Source organism: Aedes albopictus, chromosome 1 (genome assembly GCF_035046485.1).
Source record: "Aedes albopictus strain Foshan chromosome 1, AalbF5, whole genome shotgun sequence".
NCBI classification, from domain to species: domain Eukaryota; kingdom Metazoa; phylum Arthropoda; class Insecta; order Diptera; family Culicidae; genus Aedes; species Aedes albopictus.
Genome location: NC_085136.1, coordinates 130,337,025 through 130,358,505, shown reverse-complemented (window position 1 = coordinate 130,358,505; position 21,481 = coordinate 130,337,025). Strand labels below are relative to the sequence as shown.

Sequence of the window (21,481 nt, the reverse complement as noted above, 5' to 3'; positions counted from 1 at the left end):
GGACGATCGTGTGTGAACCATATTGTCACGCCCCGTGTCATTCTGGAGCAAATAAATGAATTCCAAGAGTCGTTTTACCTGGTGTTCATTGATTACGAATAAGCTTTCGACCGTGTCGATCACGGAACCAAGTGAGAAGCCCTCAGGTGCACTGCACAACGGTGTTTTGTCCGATCCCATACGGGTCGTTGCTGGAATGAGGCAAAGATGCATACCATCACCGCTACTGTTCCTAATCGTAATCGACGAGATCCTGGTAGATGGGATTGATCATGAACCAAATCGTGGGTTGCTGTGGCAGCCCATTATCATGGAGCACCTAAATGATTTCGAATTGCCTGATATCGTTGCTCTCCTAGCTCAACGGCGCTTTGATATGCAGAGCAAGCTCGATGATCTTGCCAAACGCTCCTCGGCGGCAGCAGGTCTGATGGTAACATCATAACGGCGACAATACCAAATCGTTGGATGTGAACACAGTCAACCCTTCCAGCTTTACGGTAGCTGGGCAAGCAGTGGAAAATGTTGAAGACTTCCAATATCTTGGTAGCCAAATGGCGGCCGATTGAGAAATGACAATTCAAATGGCAGTCACTGTAGAATATTTTTGCCAGGAATCGGTCAAGAGGTTTCTTGTGCTGCACAAGACACATGCAAAATGGTCGTTGGTAGAGGAAGCTCTCACTTAATAACTGAAGAAATGCTTATAGAAGTTGAGAAATAGTCCTCGTGCCAGTCTGGACGTTACGCTATGTGCTCATTTTGAACAGTCCAAAGGAATTCCAGTAAGGGTAAACTCCATAGGGATTCAGAAAAACTTGTAGTTAGAAGACACAGAATGTTGCTAATTGACAAATTGAGGGATGAATTTTTGAAAAAAATCGCGTTCTGGTGGGATTCGAACCCACGACCCCGTATTCGCTAGACCGGTGCTTTAACCAACTAAGCCACAGAACAGGTGATAATTCTGCGGAATAGAAAGCCAAACTGAGCCCGAGCCCTCACCATGAACATTCACTTTTTCAAGAACCATCTATCACTCTTTCGGCTTAGATGTCAATCCACAACACAGCCTCGTTTGTGCCCAACAACTACAAGTGAGAGCGTATTATTTTTATTTGAAGCCGAGACTTACTCTCGCACTCCGCATACCTAGCCACCAAGCAGTCTGTTTGCTGGTGTCTAATTCAGTATGCGTCGAGAGCTCGGCACGGTCGCACGCTCCACGACCAACTGCGCCGATGACGCAAGGTAGGGTATACTGATATATGTTGCCCTTTACTGGCATTTACCAGGTTAGCTGGTATGTCATAAACATACAGAAAAACTTGTAGTTAGAAGACACAGAATGTTGCTAATTGACAAATTGAGGGATGAATTTTTGAAAAAAATCGCGTTCTGGTGGGATTCGAACCCACGACCCCGTATTCGCTAGACCGGTGCTTTAACCAACTAAGCCACAGAACAGGTGATAATTCTGCGGAATAGAAAGCCAAACTGAGCCCGAGCCCTCACCATGAACATTCACTTTTTCAAGAACCATCTATCACTCTTTCGGCTTAGATGTCAATCCACAACACAGCCTCGTTTGTGCCCAACAACTACAAGTGAGAGCGTATTATTTTTATTTGAAGCCGAGACTTACTCTCGCACTCCGCATACCTAGCCACCAAGCAGTCTGTTTGCTGGTGTCTAATTCAGTATGCGTTGAGAGCTCGGCACGGTCGCACGCTCCACGACCAACTGCGCCGATGACGCAAGGTAGGGTACACTGATATATGTTGCCCTTTACTGGCATTTACCAGGTTAGCTGGTATGTCATAAACATACAGAAAAACTTGTAGTTAGAAGACACAGAATGTTGCTAATTGACAAATTGAGGGATGAATTTTTGAAAAAAATCGCGTTCTGGTGGGATTCGAACCCACGACCCCGTATTCGCTAGACCGGTGCTTTAACCAACTAAGCCACAGAACAGGTGATAATTCTGCGGAATAGAAAGCCAAACTGAGCCCGAGCCCTCACCATGAACATTCACTTTTTCAAGAACCATCTATCACTCTTTCGGCTTAGATGTCAATCCACAACACAGCCTCGTTTGTGCCCAACAACTACAAGTGAGAGCGTATTATTTTTATTTGAAGCCGAGACTTACTCTCGCACTCCGCATACCTAGCCACCAAGCAGTCTGTTTGCTGGTGTCTAATTCAGTATGCGTCGAGAGCTCGGCACGGTCGCACGCTCCACGACCAACTGCGCTGATGACGCAAGGTAGGGTACACTGATATATGTTGCCCTTTACTGGCATTTACCAGGTTAGCTGGTATGTCATAAACATACAGAAAAACTTGTAGTTAGAAGACACAGAATGTTGCTAATTGACAAATTGAGGGATGAATTTTTGAAAAAAATCGCGTTCTGGTGGGATTCGAACCCACGACCCCGTATTCGCTAGACCGGTGCTTTAACCAACTAAGCCACAGAACAGGTGATAATTCTGCGGAATAGAAAGCCAAACTGAGCCCGAGCCCTCACCATGAACATTCACTTTTTCAAGAACCATCTATCACTCTTTCGGCTTAGATGTCAATCCACAACACAGCCTCGTTTGTGCCCAACCTGGTAAATGCCAGTAAAGGGCAACATATATCAGTGTACCCTACCTTGCGTCATCGGCGCAGTTGGTCGTGGAGCGTGCGACCGTGCCGAGCTCTCGACGCATACTGAATTAGACACCAGCAAACAGACTGCTTGGTGGCTAGGTATGCGGAGTGCGAGAGTAAGTCTCGGCTTCAAATAAAAATAATACGCTCTCACTTGTAGTTGTTGGGCACAAACGAGGCTGTGTTGTGGATTGACATCTAAGCCGAAAGAGTGATAGATGGTTCTTGAAAAAGTGAATGTTCATGGTGAGGGCTCGGGCTCAGTTTGGCTTTCTATTCCGCAGAATTATCACCTGTTCTGTGGCTTAGTTGGTTAAAGCACCGGTCTAGCGAATACGGGGTCGTGGGTTCGAATCCCACCAGAACGCGATTTTTTTCAAAAATTCATCCCTCAATTTGTCAATTAGCAACATTCTGTGTCTTCTAACTACAAGTTTTTCTGTATGTTTATGACATACCAGCTAACCTGGTAAATGCCAGTAAAGGGCAACATATATCAGTGTTCCATAGGGATTCTTTGAAGGAATTCCAGCGGGAATCTTAGAAGAAATTCTAAATAAACTTCCTAAAGGGGTTTTAGGGGGAATTGCTGAACGTATTCCAGGGAGAATCTCTGAAGTAATTGTAGGAGAAATACTTGAAGGCGTGCCAAAAGAAATCACAATAGGCCAGGAGTAATTTCTGAAGAAGCTGCATGAGAAATACCCGAAAGAATTATAGAAAGGAATCGCAAACAGAAACCTAGTAAGCATCCCTGGATGAATTACACGAGGAAATCCCAGGAATAGTTAGTAGTTCCAGAAGTAATCTCTAAAGGATTTCCAGGAGAATCGCAGCAGCAATTCCAGGTAGAATCCCAGAATAAGCTCCAGAAAATATCCCTGAAGAAATTCTAGGAGAAATCTCTGAAGTTTTGAAGTAATTCCATGGGGAATCCTTGAAGTAATGCCAGAAGAAATTCCAGGAAGTATCCCTGAAGGGCTTCAGAAAAAAATCTTGAAGGAAATCCAGAAGAAATTTTTAAAGGAACTAAAGCATAAATACCTGAAGTAATTCCAAAAAATGTTTTTTAAGGAATTACAGAAGGAATTCCTGAAGTAATTCCAGAAAAAAAATCCCACAAGTAATTCCAAGGAGAAATTATTGTATTAAGTCCTGGAAGAATCCCGGAAACAATTTCAGGAAAAATTCCAGAACTAATATCTGGAGAAACCCCAGCAGTTTTTCCAGGAGGAATCCCAGAATGAATTCTAGGAGGAATCTGCAGAAGAGATCCCAGAAGGAATCCATGCAGTAATTCCTATAGGAATCTGTGGAATAATACCAGCAGGAATCCCAGAGGCAATCCCAGGATGAATCCTTGAAGGAATCACAGAAGTAATACTCGAAGAATTTCCAGGAGGAATCCTTGAAGAAATTCAAGGAATAATTTCCGATGGGATTTCAGGGGAAATTTATACTAGGAAGTTTAGGAAAAATCCCTGATAAATTCCAAGAGGAATCCCTGAAGGAACTCAAATATTCCTGAAAGGATCCCAAGAGGAATCACAGGAGATATGCAAAAAGAAATCTCTTACGAAATTCCTAACGCAATATTTGGCAGAATTTCAATAGAAATGCTTGCAGCTGCAAGCATTGCAGGATGAATCCCTGGAGAAAAATCTGGAGTATTCCTGAAAAAAATCCTGGAGGATCTCTGGAAAGGTTCTAGGAGAGATCAGAGGAGAACTTCTTGGAGAAATCCCTGGAGGAGTTCTACAAAAAAAAGCAGTGGAACAGATCTAAAAACCCTCGAATATTTCCGGAATAATCTCTGGAATGAGTAGATTTCTGAACGAATCCCTGAGGGAATTCCAAAAGAAGTCCCTGGTGCAATCCCACGAGAAAACCCGGGAGGCATTCCATACGGCATCCCTGGAGAATTAACATTTCGAACCCCTGGAACCCCTATGTAGTAGAATTCCTGAAAGAGCACTAGGATAACTTCCGGATGAAATTCCGAAAGAATTCTTGAAGAAAATCTTGAAGAATTCCGTTTTTATTTAATTCTGGAGATCGCTAACGGAAATCCAGAACAAATCTTTAAAATATGTCAGAGAAAAACTTGTGAAGGAATTTAAAGAAGAATGCCTGAAGAACGCAAGGAGGAATGAGTAAAGAAACTCAAGAAGGCATGCCTGAAAAAAAGGACAAATTCCTGCAAGAGACCCATATGAAATCTCAGAAGAGTCACACAGAATACAGACAATAGAGGTAAAAGATAACAAGAACAAATGATCTCAAATGTTTTTTGTATCGTTTTTCGCTTTGACACTTTACATCTCTGTCTATCTCCACCAGCAACAGCAACGCCAGTGATATTTTTCCTCTGTAGCTCATTACCTCTATTAGAATTATTATGATTTAATACAAAATATACAATTTGAAAACTAAACAAAATAAATATAAATTGTTTGTTGACATACGCTTTAAAGGATATTTAGGATGGACTCTTGCCCCATGAGGTATTTAAAACTTAACTCATATTTTCCTGACGAGAACTGCTATCAATGATTTCTTACAATAAGTCACTTAGCCTTGGGCAATTAATTGAAAAAAAAAACGCTTTTCGCGGATGTACTCGTGGCATATCTATGATTCCATAAATGGATTTTAAGGAAAAATGCGCAAGAATTATTATTCAGAGTTTCTCCCGAGATAAATCCTGGTAGAAAGCCACGCGAACTCTGGGAGCAATACTGGGAAAATCTCTAAAGAAATTCTGTATGATATGAAATTCTGTATGTAAAAATTCCGGAATTCTAGAAGATTCTCAAGAAAGAATTTTGGAAAAAGCTGATCCGGAAGGAGTTCAAAAAGGAAAACTAGACAAATGGCGTGAAAACCCGAGCAGAAGGACATACCTTACAAATACCATGCAAAGAGCAACGTGTGCTCTAATACCTAAAATTGTTATTGCTGCGTTATTCTACAAAATGTTATGAGAACATCACAATAACAGTTGGAGGTATTTGAGCAGAGTTTAGTATTGATGAAGTATTTGTTGGTTTAGCAGTGAAGTTTAGCATGAAGTCATCGAACAAATGAAACATTTAATAACAAGAAATGTTATTAGTTTGCTATTCAATAACTTTGGGATAACAAATACAGCACTTGAAATTGTAGGTATGCATTCATTATTGAAATAACAAGACTTGTTATTTTCTAAGTGTTATTTATACAAAATTTTGGTATTTGTTTTTGTTATTTTGCCTCTTATTAACACCTAGTGAAGGGCATATCAAGGTATGGTAGTATTTAAGATAAATACTTTGATATGTTATTTATTCTCTTGTTATTTTCTTCTGCTCGAGAAAATACGGAAGGAATCGTGCAAAAAACCCTGAGAGGAATTTAAAATGTATTTTCAAAACAGAAATTCCAAAAAGAAACCACGGCGTGTGTATGGGAAAGGTTTATAACAAAAAATTGGGCATCGCCAAATTTTTCGCTATTCAAAAATAGAGGCTTCCAGCTTTCATTTGCACGGTCCCTCAAAAAAATCCACCGAGGGATCTCGAACAACTTTTTCAGAATACTGTTTTTCCCCATACAAAATGAACAGTTCCAAATTAATCCCTGTTTCTACTTAACAAACATACCCAATTTTTGTATGAAAAAGTTCCCCCGATGGAATATTTCGATGTTGGGCTTGAATGAAAGGTAGTAGCGTCAACTTTCACGTAACGTAAAAATTAGCGATGCTTATTTTTTTGTAATAAATTTCTTCTACCAGACACACCGTGAAACCCTGACAGAATTTCTGAAAAAACCGTTGTAGCCGATTTTCTACATAATCGAAATCTTTTTAATCAGACCCATTCTGTAGTAAACTCTGTAGGACTATATTTTTGAATAGATTGACATGTAATAAAATTCGCTTCTTTCTATTCGTACGACCCAATGTTTTATAGTTTTTTTCGTCGGTGCAAAATTTCTTTAAGTATTTACGATATTTCCTGAGTATTCCAGGTTCTTCTCTGTTAAATAAAATTTCCTGAGGATTTCCGGTTATCCAGGTTCTTCCTGAAAAGCTCCACAGAGAATTTCTAGCGTTATCTCTAGTGCAATATCTAGAAGAATTGCTGTCGATTACCATGCTTTTTCAGAAATGTAAGCATAAACAGTTCTTACGCAACTGCTAGGGGAGTTTCTGGCAATCTCCCGAAAAAAAAAATATTTTTTTGAAAATTCTATAGTTTTTGCGGAAATTCTCATTGCAATACTTGAAGAAATTACAGCGGAAATCCATTATGAGTTCCTGATGGTATTTCTGACTTCATTTTTTATATACAGGGGATAGACAAAATGATCGGGACAGGCAAAATTTTCATTTTCCAAAAAATGTTCAACTAGCTGTAACTTTTCGAAAAGTGCATCGAATATTCTCAAATTTTTACTGTAAGTTCTTCAACTAGTTGTGTATTAGTGGACAAAATTTGGAAAAGATCGGACAATTCTTCACGAAGTTATAAAGATTTTTGAAAAAGATAAAATTATCCGATAGCCAAATTTGAGCTGTTATACCTCCGGATTCAATGAACCGATTGCTATGAAATTTTGACCATTCATGACTTATATAATGAACTCTGGAAAACATTTGACTTAACTTGAAATTTTTAATAGGCGAAAAAGTTGTAGCGATTTTATTTTTTTCACGATTTTTTAGTAAATTGGTCTATTTTTAATATGCATCCCTTTACTTTTTCAAATTATTGGCGGCTATGTTGTTACTTTCCTTCAAAACGCATTCATATATAAGTCAATTAGAGGGAAGCTAAATGAACAATAATTTGCATCTTGAATTTTGAAACGATGTTAATGTTTTGGATAATTTGGTGTTTTATTAGAAGAATAATCTAATCGTTATAATTTTCTTCCGTGTTAAGAATATTAAGTTAAGTCAATGGTTTTTCATAACTCATAATATAAGTCATTAATAGTCAAAATTTCATTACATTCGGTTAATTGAATCCGGAGATATAACAGCTCTAAGTTGGCTATCGGATAATTTTACCATTTTCAAAAATCTTTATAACTTCGTAAAGAATTGTCCGATCTTTTCCAAATTTTGTCCACTGATACACAACTAGTTGAAGAACTTACAGTATAAATTTGAGAATATTTGATGCACTTTTCGAAAAGTCACAGCTAATTGAACATTTTTTGAAAAGTGAAAATTTTGCCTGTCCCGATCATTTTGTCTATCCTCTGTAATTCCCTGTAGCTATTAGTATTTTCCACAAATTGCTTCTGCAACTTCTTCAAGAAATTTTTGGATTTTGTCAGGAGTTCGCCATATTCGCCAAAACCTAATTTCAGGAAGAAAATCTGAAGAACTCGAATAGCCGGTAAGTTTTCTACCGGAAATCAAACCCAAGAATTCCAAAAATTCTTCTGATTTCCGATAGAAATTCCTGAAATGGCCATTATTCTGAGTTCTGGAAATCCTTCAGATTCTAGGCGAAGGGTATCTGCAGTATTTCCGGTAAAACATATTTTGCTGTTGCACAAGACAACACGCAGAAAAATCTACACACTAAGATTCAGATGTTCCAGCTCAGTAATTTTTTCACTGAGTTCAGTATTTTTTCCATCTTTTTACTGAGTTTTCAACAGCAGATTTATTTCGGTACACTCGGTAATCGTTTTTACCGTTCACCAGTAACGATATTTACCGTCCTTCAGTAACTTTTGACAGTTTGTGAGCTGAGCTGGGTAACTCATTTACAGAATATCCGCAAAATAAATAACCGAGCGTACCGAGTTAAATCTGCTGTTGAGAACTCAGTAAAAAGATGGTGGAAATACCGAGCTGATCTTAGAGTGTACGGTAAAATTAACAATATTTGACGCAAAATCAAAAGGAATTTGAAATTGTTTTGACCGCAATGAGAATGTACGAATCCTATATGTTGTTATGTATATGTTGTTCCTCAATCAGAAATCTGATTGAAATAACAAGAGTTTCATGCTTGTGACATGGGTTGTCAGGTTTGATATCTACAATATTATAGTAGTTTCAAAAATAGTTTTCTTTTACTTTTAATAAATAATGTATTCATTGGAAAACAGCATGCTTATTTTTCTCTAGTTTATAATTATTTATATAAAAAAAGAAAAAAAAAGATGCTCAATGAAAAATTAGGGAATTTCCTGAATAATCAAATTATAACTTTTCAAAAATGCCTTACCTTGTATGCAGAACTAATTAAAGGTAATTTTCAATAATGTTTTTTTTTTCAACGGCTTTGCATAACATGAAAATTATACTTTCTCCAGCATTTGCAAAGTTGTAAATGCTTTGCAAAAAATACTGCTTGGTTGACCGAGGGATTTATCAGTAAAATATTTGCATCGGAATACTCTGTTTGATTTCATGTTAAATTTTGTGGTTTTTACATTTCTTTTCGATGCCGAGAGAATGGCCAGTTAAATTAGAAAATATGTTTATTTTTACCAGGGGCGCCATATAACACTGGATTGTTAAATCAAACAGTATTTCACATGGATTTTAAATTGGGAATTCTGTTTGAAACTATAATAATTCACATAATTTCAAAAGAATTTCAATGTGTAAATTCAACAAACGTTATTTTAGTTTCAATCCCAAGTAACATTTTAAGTTTTGTTCGGCTCTACAACAGATCTTCATGACCAATTTTATAAAACTTGCAATAAAACTGAATCATACATCAAAACCTCTTGATAACCTCTTTAAGAGCATCTTCCGGCTAAGTAGACCACACTCGAAGAGGTTTTGCAAACCGCATTAAGAGTAGCAATAAACCCGTTTTAAAACCTAGTTGAAATATTTCCCATTCTCGATTGTTGTTGTTTTTTTTTTCAACAAAAACTATGACAGCTCAAGATGCAGTGAAGCTTCTTCGATGGCACGTAAAGTTCAGGAGGATACATCATTCGTAAGTAGAAAGCGATTATTTCAAAGTAGTATTTTAGTAGTAATTGTGCTGGTAGGCTTATGCGCATTCGAATTTACCGTGAATATTGGGGTTGCAGAATCATAAAATTAATGCGCTTCGAAAATAGTGAATATTATCATCTTGGAATGAAATAAATCAATTTGTGAATTTAGTAAAACTACCCCGAATCACAAGAAAACTCAGCAGAGAGAGTTTATTTATGTGAGCATGTTATGAAAATGGTTGCAAACTACCAATTCATTGCTAATTTAAGCAAAATTAACTATTTTTCATTCACGTAAGCTAATTCTTCAATATGGCGACGACCATAATCAGCGAAAATAAAACGAAAGCAAGTTTACTTTTATGATGACCACAATAAACCTAGCAGTGTCGTAGTTTCTGCTTTTCCACCAACAGATGTCGTTACTAATCGAACGGATCGCCATCTGTTGAGAGTTTTAACAGTTTTATTGCGGTAATAATAATTGCCAGAAGGTTTACATATCGGAAAGTTTTGTTTACTCTTAAAATCTATCTTTATGGATATCTTCAAGTGTACTATAAAACATTTTATTGATGGTTTTCATAAAAGCAGTTATAAAACTGTGAGTTTTAATTATTGCTGTAAGAAAACATTAATAAAAATCAAACAAAACCAATCAGCGATGGAATTGTTACTTGGGATGTGAAAGCTTTTCTGTCATTGTAGCTAATTAAAATGAAAAGATGTTAACAACTTTTGCAAGAATTTTGAAATTTCATGAGCACCTGAAGTCTTTCCAATTAGAACTACCAACATGTCACAAATATCTTGGTAGTAGAGAGTATTTTGAAGTTCTTGTGATAAAAATACAATCACCAGATGTTTCAGGCACTACTTAAGTTTCTTGTTTCACATTTAGGGCCGATTTCTTCACCTCGGCTTAACCGGTAAGCCAGGCTTACCCATACAGTTAAACCTGGCTTAACGCTTAAGCCAGGGTGAAGAAATCGCCCCTTAATTCATAAAGTGAGATTTGATGGGGGCCTAGATCAAGGATTAACTGGAGGAATATGTAAGGGATTGCTGAAAGAATCCCTCAAAGCAAATCTTTGAGGAATACGTCAAAAAAAAAAAAGTTTCTCCCAAGAGTCCCAATGAACTCATACAGATATTTGTAAGTAAAAATTAAAAAAAAAACGAAGAAATTTCTAACTGTAGACGCACAAGAAAGTTCCTGTATGAGTTTGTGGATAAGTGCACCATGGATCTGTGGATAAATGAAATCCTGAGAGAATCTTGTCGCTAATAGGTATTGAAAACTCCTGCATTTTAGAATAAAAAAATATTTTCATTTAAATTAACAGAAACTCAAATTTGTGACAGAAAGACGTTATCAATCACAATTTAATCAAGACGAACGGATACAGCCCTTACTCAGTTTTGCGGTGAATCTAGTTTCAGGATTATTAATTTAAGCGTGCTCCCCAATAGATGGCGCTATAGTAAACATTGTAGCCTGTGAATCGTTACATGAAAGAATGATAAAGCGCAGGCGGGAATGCACAACCCACGGTAGACAAAAGCGAGACGGGTTTGGTGATGGTATTAAATCTACTCACAACAGAATGGTGAGATAGCTGGTTTCTTTATTTCAGGTTTGAAATGTAACTGAGATAGACAACACAACATCTAGTAATACTTCTAGAAGCAGATTGCTACTGCCGTTCCGGTCCAGGGAGAAATTCAAACAAACCAAAATAAAACCAGCATTACTTAAACAAGCAGTTGATTATTATTCAGACAAAGCCAACGTAATAAATAAATAATACAGCTATAGAACAGAACGACGAAAGCATTCTCACATCTCGTTTAAAAGTGGGGCATCTTGTCTCCATAACGGGAGAATCTTATCACCGGTTCAAAAGCCACTATAGGTAGTCATTGTATACACACATCCCAGCACCTGTTTGTCTATCATCAGTCTGTGGTGTTTGATTTGCATAGAGAATTAATTGTGTGTAGGCGGATGGAGTTGTGGGTGAAATTGCCTGTGATCCCCAATTAGGAAATGCTACTCTGGCTTTACACCTAGGTTCTAGAGATCACAGATAGCTACAGATTACTCAATACCATTCACATTAACTACAAAATAAGAAAAAAAGAAAAGGTAGAACACAAAAGTTAGAAACTAGACAGAACAAAAATTTAAACCGAAACTATAGAAATTCAATGAAACAAGCGGAACAGTTTTTGATTTACTACTAAACAAATGGCACACAGTACACACAAATTTATACTGAATCCTACCTGTGGTGTCTCGTCCGGAAATCAGCGGTGATTCCCGCATGGCATCGGCCAGATCTTCCCTCAGCTGGGACTCGACCGGTCCCAGCGAAGAGAATTCCGTGTCCAGATTTTCGTGATGCCGGAATTCGTTCATGTTCATCATTCGGGGACTTTGTTCGTAGCTACCTGCTCGATTAATTCCAGTTCAATCAAATGAAATAATCCAAGATACATGCAGCATGGGCGGAAGTGAACGAAAATAGAAAAGAAATCGAAATTAGAAATTTCTTATGGTTCTTGTGGACGAAGGCAGCTTGTGAATTACTACATGATCCAGATTCAATGAGTATGGGTACCAATGGCCTCATACCTCCAGAGATGGGCATATTCATCGGGTTGGAGCGAGCCGGGCGGTTCACCATGGTTCCGGGACCGATCTCCACCGATTCGGTGTCAATCGACGTCAACGGGGATCTGGAATGATACGTGAAATTTCAAGAATTACTATTCAGGTTCAACTGTGACACTCAACCGGAACACAAACCCGCTAGGTGTATTATATGTTTTGAACATAAACTGCGGTCCCATCCAGAGGCGCCGATGCGGCCCGGCATGTGTGATTATTTCCACCTGCGACAGCCAACGGTCATCATGATCGATGCTACTGGTACTGCCTCGATGGTCACTACCCCCACCACCAACGGTTCCCCGATGATGATAGTCGAAGCTTCCGTAATCGCTGACTACATCCGCAACGGTATCCTCCAGGAAGCGGTCCTTCACCAGCCAGTTGTCCAACGGAAGCGGTGGCTGTATGTCACTTGCGGTGGCACTTTCCTGGCGCTGAAGGGTCCACTGTGCCTTGGCTTCCACTTCCAGCTCGATCGGTGTGTCGTCGCAGACCTTCTCTTTGGGGATGTCTGGAAGATTGCAAGGGCGTAACAATAACAAAATATTAGTATGGGTCAACGTTGTATGGGAAAATTAAAGTTGTGACATCGACCCGGAGCAAAGTCTTTTTGATCCCTTTGCGTCTCAAAGAACTGTCCATAATTTGAACGCGATCAATTGCGTTTGCAGGTTCCATATTTCGATAAAAATTTGGATGAGATTTTTTTTATGAGGTCATCCCCTCAGGCCCATATCTCCGCCATTTTGCGTCCAATTTCAAAACCCTAGGTCTCATTCGAAAGATAATAAACCAAAGCAACCTTCAAGATTTATGGGAAACTTTTACCAAAAAAATTGTATGCAAACTTAACCTAAAGTTGCCAAATTTTCTAAAAAATGAATATCAACTTACGGCAGTGTCAAGAGGCTTGAAAGATCTTTAGTATAGATTAGTTGATTTAGAAAGCATTCGAGAAATCAATGTACGCATCAAGATTTTTTTTTAATTAACTTGAAGCAAAAAGGGCATAAAAAGAGGTGCAAACCGATCTTTTAAGGGCATTCCGACAGGTTTCGTTGGCCTTTCATTGGGATTACGGGGCGTACTTCAAGCGCGTTTCAGGCGTGTTTCGAAGAGTATAAAGGGCGATTCAGAGGGGTCTTAGGAGTCCTTTCAAGGAGCTACAAGAGATCTCATGAGTGTTTCAAGGCATTCAGAGAGTTTTGGGGGATCTCAGAAATGTTATAAGGGCAGCAGGGCAGTCTAAGAGGTATCAGGGCATTTTATAGCATTTCAAGGGCCTTTCAAAAGGCTTTTCAAATTAATTACAGTGATTTCAAAGACGTTTCAATGGGATCATGGAGATTTTATAGGCGTTTAGAGGCATTTCTGGGGCGTTTAAATAAGCTTTTTCAGGGTTGTTTCAGGGGAAGTTATGACGAAGCCACAGCTTGAATTTTCAAGATCACAAATATGAAGAACCGAATGTCGAATGTCGCTGAATAGTTGATCGATTTGTTACCCAGTGGTAGTGACCAATTGATCAATAGTCAGTGCACATGGAATTCAGTTCTTCAAATTTGTGCTCTTTGAAATTCAAGGTGTGGTCTTATCATATCTTCACCTTCGGGGGCGTTAAAGGACCCTTTAAGAGTGTAAAAAACGACAGTAACTAGCAGGATTTCAAATACTCTTCAATTTGATTATGGATTTTTCAGGGGCGATTAAAGGTTTTTTTTTTAGGTGTCGCAGAAGCTCCTTTAGATCGTTTCAAAAAGTTTCAGAAGCGTTTCGAAGCGTTTCAGAGGGTTTCATGGGGTATCAGGACTCAGGAGCCTTCACAGGTGTTCAGGGGTATTTAAAAGGGATTACGGGGATTTCAGGAACTTTTCAATATTATTACTGGGGGTTCAGGGGCGTTTTAAGAGGTTTTAATGACGATTAAGGGAAGGCTTCAGGATCCATTAAAAAGCGTTACATGGGGTTTTGGGGACGTTTTTAGGCATTTCACATGCATTTTAGAAAGTTTCAGGAGGTAAGGTCGTCTAAACAGAGATGGCATGCTCCACAGTATGTGTGTGTAAGTGTGCACGTTTTTATTATGAAAATGAGCTGCACTGTGTACATTTTCAGTGCAAAATGCCATCTGCCTCTAAAACGCCCATAAGACACACTGGCACCGCCTGGAATCCCCTTGAGACTCTCTAAAAAGCCCCTGAAACCCTGGTACCTCCCCTGAAAATCTCGAAGCACTCCTGAGATCCCCCGAGATCCACTGCAGTATCCCAGAGACCACTGGGATCACCTGAAACGTCTCTGAGCCGCCGTGAAACGCCCCTGAGACACCTGCAACTTCACCTGATACACTTTATTAGACCTTCTTAAATGCCCCTGCGGCCTTCTGGTACCCTCTATAGTCTCCTGGGAGCCCCTTGAAATGCCTCTGGTTCTCCATGAAATGCCCATGAGATTCCCTGAAACCCCTTGAGATCCGCGGGAATTCTCCTGAAACCTCCTGAGGCCTTGAGGCCCCTTATAACCTCCTGAGACCCCCTGAAATACCCCTGAGATCTCCTGAAGCGCTTCTGAGACCCCATATACCCCCATGAAACTATGTGAAATCTCCTTAAAACACCCCTGGAAACCTTTCAGACTCCCTGAAATGCCTCTGCAACCACACTTTACTCTCCTGCATAAACGCCCCCTGGCCGCCGGTGCTATATTTATCGTCATTATTACATTTTATTATGCATACATTTTCTTACATTTTTGTGTAAGAAAATAACTCGGATAAAATGAACTTTTACTCCAATAATTGCCTATGGTATCCGTTGCTTCATCAACTCGGAAGCGGTTGTGCCGTATATTGAATACATGCACGCTGAATACAGAATACGCTTGATATACACAAAGAAAGCTTGGATCCTTCGGGGGTGGTCGGAGACGTGAATTTCTAAAGGAACTCATGGAGTAATTATGGATGGAATCAACCGAAGATTTACTAAAAAAATCTCAAGGAAGTTTGTAAAGATACTTTTGGATGAAATTCTGTGGAAACTTTTAGATTTTCGTTTAGGAATTTCTAAACAAAAAAAAAAGTTATTCTTGGAAAAAATGTGATTTCATGATTTTTTGAAGGACTTGCAGGAGGCATTTTTGAAGCAATCCATTAAGGTATTCATGCAGCAATCCGTGTAAGGTTGTCTAGAGGAATTATTGAAGAAATTCCTAGTGAATCTCAAGTGGATTCTCAAAAGGCAATTCTGAATATCAGAAGAAATTCACGGAAAAACTACTGATGAAGCCCATGAAGGATAGCAGGAAGTATTTCTGAAGGAATCTCTGGAGGGTTTTCTTCACGAATCTCTCGAAGGATTTCTGATAGAAACTTTAAGGAGAAATTTCTTGAGAAATGTTTGAAAGATTTTTAATGGAATCCCTGGAAGATTTTCATAACCCTGCTAAGTTTTTTTGCACCACGATGACGTAGTGCATGTTCAGCTTGCCTGTTTTGGTCATATTAGCCCCAACATACTACTAGGGTTAAAGAATCCTTGGAAGACATTCAGACGGAATCGTTGAAAGGTTTTCTGAAAAAAAAATTCTGCAGCACTCTCTGCAGGATTTTCAAGAAACCATGAATAAATTACTAAGAAAAATTATGGAGAGATTTTCAAAGGAATCTTTAGAGATTTTGTTTTCGGTAGAAATTCTGAAGATAACTCTGAAGGAATTTTCTAAAGCAATCCATGCAAAATTTTCAAAAAAAAAAAAAACTTCAGGAAGAGTATGTGTATGAAACCCTTGCAGAATTTCTGAAGGGATCCTTGGACAATATTTCCGAGTGATTCCCTGAAAGATTTTTTTAGAAGGAATTCATCATGAAATTACTGAAGAAATCCCTGGATGATTCTCCTGAAAAAAATCCTTGAACAGCATTCCCATGAAAAATATGGATGCTTTCGTAATGAAATCGTTAAAGAAATTTTATTTTAAAAGATTTATTTTTAAAGAAATCCATAGAAGTTTTTCTGAAGGAATCCTTCAAGAAAATTTTGGAGGAATCTACAGGGGATAGTCAAAATAGTCGGGACAGGCAAAATTTTCACTTTTCAAAAAATGTTCAACTAGCTGTAACTTTTCGAAAAGTGCATCAAATATTGTCAAATTTTTACTATAAATTGATCAACTAGTTGTGTATCAGTGGTCCAAATCCGGCTATTCTACACGAAGTAAGAAATATTCTAGAAAAAGGTATAATTATCCGATAGCCAACTTTGAGCTATTATATCTCCGGATTCAATGAACCGAATGCTATAACATTTTGAGCATTGAAAAACGTTTGACTTAATTTGAGATTATTAATAAGAAAAAAAGTTATAGTGATTTCATTTGTTCTATGTTACCTATTTCAGTAAATTAATCTATTTTCAATATGAATCTCATTACATCTTCAACTTAATACTGTCCATTTGGTTGCTTTCCTTCAAAACATATATATTCAAGTCAACTAGAGGGAATTCAAATAAACTATAATCACCATCTCGAATTTTGGAACGATGTTGAAATTTTTGATAATTTGTTGTATTTTTAGGAAAATAATGTAATCGTTATAATTTTCTTCCGTGTTAAGAATTTTAAGTTTAGTTAAAAGTTGTTAAATGCCTAATTATTTTCGTCATAAATGATCAAAATTTTATTGCATTCGGTTTATTGAATGCGGAGATATAACAGCTCAAAGTTCGAAAATCTAAAATTTTTACCTTTCTCTAGAATCTTTCTTACTTCGTGTAGAATAGCCCGATCTTTTCCAAATTTTAACCACTGATACACAACTAGTTGATGAACTTACAGTAAAAATTTGAAAATATTTGATGTCCTTTCCGAAAATTTACAGCTAGTTTAACATTTCTTGAAAAGTAAAAAATTTACCTGTCCCTATTATTTTGATTATCCCCTGTAGGTGGTTTTCGTATACCAAAAATAGTGGAATAAATATTTCCAACTTCAAAAACAAGCATTTCTACGGATTTTTTTTTTTATTTTTTCCTTCTTGAAAAAAATAAAAAAAAATAGTTTAAAGTCTTTATTTTTTTTTATTTTAACAATCTCTGGCGCTAGAATTGCATTCACGAAAATGTGCGTTCAAGATGCAAACGGTGCCCAAATGCGCCTCAAACGCGGTAACACATGTTACCAAAGGCAACGTAGCACCATAGCCAATATCATCGCCAACCTAGGATTCGAAAGCTCCCACTGACATCGGGTTACTTGTTAGAAAATCTTACCGCATTTGGTGCTCCCGCATTTGATATTTGGATTTTGAATGCACACAGCAATATATTCAAAATCGGTAACACCACTAGTTCCCCATTAAATGCTCTAACATCAATTGTGAAGCCACATCCCACTATTTTTTAAAAATTTCATCAACATTTTTTCGTTTAATCGCATAGCTCTAACTTTTTTTTTCTTTTATTTTTTCGAGCTATGCACGGTATGATAATTTGGATATTTATCAATCTTTCAATTACAAAATGTTAGCTTTTTTGCTATACTGAATAAATGGAAAGTTTGAAAACATGCCAGCGGGAAAATTTTGAGTTAGTCAAGTTTTTGAATTTTAATTAGAATTCTAGCATAACATGTGAACCATGACCTCGAAATCTTTAACTGGAAGAATATTGTGATTTTTGTCGGTCGCAAAATCTCAAAGTTATATGAGCTTGTAAAAGATCGACAATGATTTTTGATAAGGGCCTTACAGACTAATAACATGCTCAAAACAAACTAAGTTATTATTCTGCTTGTTCATATAGCAAGATGTAGCCGACCCCAAATAATCTTCGGGAACTTAATACACATTCTGTAATAGTACAAAATAGGATCTATAATGTCAGTCCTAATGAAAAAAAATTGTCAATAGCCCTACCTGGCTATTAAATGCATGAGGTGACCCTAAATTTCTCATCGGTAGTGACTATAAAAAAGAAAAACTGCGAAAATCTCTACTTACTGGCTACATGTTTCGGGTCCAAATCGTACTGAATCAAAGCCCCGTGGGCAGCAACGATGAACAGCGAGTCGACCGGTTTCCGCTGGATGCGATGGGCCGGTGTGTCCCTAGCCGATCCCGGTGGATCCAATAGCCAGGAACGTGCCTTCGCGAACGTGGCACAAACGCGAAGAGGCTTCAGCAGGTCATCCGACGAGGAAGATGAGTGACGCTGCCGCCCATTACTGCCAGCGCTCTTGACGCTCGTGCCGGTGGTCGACTGCGAACCCAGGGTGCTCGGTTGTCTCAGCTGCGCCAGCGGTTGCACTATTGTGGGATGCGGAAACGGTGGAATCCGTGGATTGGCGTAAGCGGATGTCGGCGTCTGAGACAAGGGGTGTTCCAAGTTCGAAACGGGACTGCTGGACCGGCCGTCAATGGACAGCCCGGCGGACCGATGAAATCTAGATAATCTATTTACAACGTGAGGCGACCCGTGCGTTCGAACTCCGGCTGGGCCCCCGTAGGGAGTCACCGGAAACACGTGCGTCGTTCCTCGCAAGGTTGAGATCGCTACCCATCGAGAGTCTAACGAGAATGCTATGTCCTGCACTTTGGCTGTCGTGTCTCCGCGATGCAAAATGTACAGATGGTGAACCGCTGCCAGCGAGGGACCGCTGGGATGCGGATGGATTCGGAAGACATGGAAATCATGTCCACGCTTATCCGCCGTTATCAGTATCATTCCGGAAGCATCGAATTGTAACGCTACAATGGCTTCGGAATGAGCCACGAAATGTGCAACCATTGGATCATTCCCGGTGCTGGTAATCGGAGTTCCCGTGGTGGGACTAACGTCCTTGATCGGATACTTGATATCAAGTATCGTAACAATTCCTGGCTGATTGCCTTCGCTTGCTACGTTTCCCACTGATCCACCAGTACTACCGCTAAAGGAACTAGGTCCCGAATGACTACCCCCAGTCAATCCAGCGGCCATCTGTTCGCCAAGCTCTCGTAAACCCTTTCCTAAGCTTTTTGCCGCATTCAACACCGTAGCCGTATAACTAGTGACCCCATCTCCATCACAGCCGCCGCTGGACCGTTTAGACGGCACCAGCTTCTTTTCGGCATACGCAATCCAGCGTGGACCGAGTGCAATCGGATTGGGATTCAATCCAGGACTTGGATGGCACGTCGTAACCGTCAGCCGGTCTTCAAGCGTGCGAGCATCGAAGACAGCGATACGCTCCGCAAAGCTCACCACCACCGATGATCGATTCGCGAGAACGTCCACTATCGGGTTCTTGAACTTGATGCTCTTCACGTTCTCGCCGTCCTTCAGTGATATGAAGTTGATCGAGCAGAACTGCGACTGGTTCCCGCTCGACATGCCGCCACCACCCCCACCGCTACCAACGAACCCACTTGAGGCTGAGTCACACAGAGCAATAAGCGGTCGCTTATGGATGAACTGGTCGTTGGGCTCGGTGGCCGATTCTCCGTCGCCGACGGTCGGTGTCGGCAGCACGCGCAAGCACTTGACGCTGCCATGACGCCACGAGAGCACCTCGATCGCTTCCCCATTCGCTGGGATGATCCATACCTGTGGAGATGTAGTGAAAAGAAATTAGACTATGCACAACTTCTTTTTGCCGAAATCCGGAGCAAATTGATCTTTTTGGCAAACAATCTTGTGACTATCATCGGGATTTTCGATAACCTTACAATCATCAGTGTAAGTAAAACAAATCATGTTTGAAAAGCTTTTACGTATTACAACAGTTTCAAGGAAATATGCTTATAGTGAAAATTATTGAAAAATTCATAAGGCATCCATAAAAGAACTCCTACTGGACTTTCTGATGTAATATGTGGGAAATTTCTATAAACGATATGATGCAAGAATTTCTAATTCATGGATGAAAATGATACGAAGTTATCTGCGTTTCTACACTTCATGTTTCTAGCTGCAATTCATCGTAATTTTGTAATCTCGTACTAAAAATTATCTAGTAGACACCAAGACGCCAAATGGCATAGTTGAAATCAGACAGACACTTGAAGATGATGAAGTTAGTCACTGTGCATTAATCATTTTACTCTCTAGATGTCTGAATCCCCAAACCCCACCCTTACCTGAATCCCGTTGACGTAGCCCAGTATCAGCAGGAGCGGTGGGGCGATGCCCCCTTCCAGCTCCCAGTCGTCCCCGAGGCAGGGATCGCTGATGTCGGCGGTGCTCTCGAATCGGGCCCACAGGATGTGATCCTTGCCGTCGCCTTGCGGCGCCTGGGTCTGCAGCGCTACATCGTTGATGAATCCGGCCACACTGTCGATGATCGACCGATCACTAACGGCCTGCGGGGGTACGATCGCCGGCATACAGCGGGCAGCAGTCGCGGATCCACTGCTGCCGGGCGCTGCTCGTCGCTGGGAATCGGCGGACATTTTCAGTAGCGATTTCCTACGGCGCACATCGACCGAGTCGGGGGGACGAGAGAAACAAAGAAAATCGTAAATTTAGTTATTACAGGCGAGACGGGCAGCCAACTGGCCGAACAGCTGATGATAATTATACTGAAGCGCGTTCTCTGCTATGTCGAATGACGCGACGCGAGTCGTGGACTGGAACTTGCACAAACACATGGCCCCACGCGCGATAGCGTGACTGGGAAGCACGGAGGGAACCTGAAATTACCTGTTCTAAATGTCGGACAAAGTTTACGCTGGGTCTGGACAGTCAGTGATGCATTCGTTCGATGTGTGTATCTTGATAACGATTGCCACCTTCGAGCGAAACGTCTGAGCACGCGGATTCGTGTGCATGCTAACGCTGAATCCCAAACGATTTTGTTTGTGCCCACAATTATATAGGTTGTTATAAAAACAAACACCATTTGCTCCGTGCACAGGACATTGCACTGTCGGAAATTCGGAAAAGAACAATGCGAAATGAGTCTCCCCAAAAAGTTCGACGAAAAGGCATCTTCGAAATGAAAGAGCCAAAACAAACAACCAAGCATCTCCATCAGTTTTCTCTTAGGGCAAGGAAAAAAACTTGTTAGTTTTTTTGGTATAAACAACTTTAGTCGTCGATGAAGCTTGGAATAGAACTCGAGATGAACTCATTAGTTAGCAAATAATTACTATAGTATAAGTCATTTTGCCCAAGTCAACGCATTTTATACCATGATT

The 21,481-nt window shown here is 39.7% G+C and overlaps 1 protein-coding gene across 3 annotated transcripts in view; it reads right to left on the bottom strand.

Annotated features, from left to right (window-relative positions):
* The window catches only part of LOC109422990 (breast carcinoma-amplified sequence 3 homolog), a 33,786-nt gene extending 12,678 nt beyond the window's left edge, over positions 1-21,108 (bottom strand). Inside the window, exons 1-5 of one of the 3 annotated variants that reach the window (XM_062845382.1) lie at positions 20,423-21,108; positions 18,305-19,889; positions 12,442-12,817; positions 12,226-12,371; positions 11,919-12,083 (exon numbers count right to left, since the gene is read on the bottom strand). In XM_062845382.1, coding sequence (XP_062701366.1) covers positions 11,919-12,083; positions 12,226-12,371; positions 12,442-12,817; positions 18,305-19,889; positions 20,423-20,734 — 2,584 coding nt within the window. In that variant the 5' untranslated portion in view covers positions 20,735-21,108. Of the gene's footprint in view, positions 1-11,918; positions 12,084-12,222; positions 12,372-12,441; positions 12,818-18,304; positions 19,890-20,422 lie in introns of all 3 variants that reach the window. The other 2 variants (XM_062845383.1, XM_062845381.1) reach the window with 2 other exon arrangements.
* Positions 21,109-21,481: the final 373 nt, after the last annotated feature.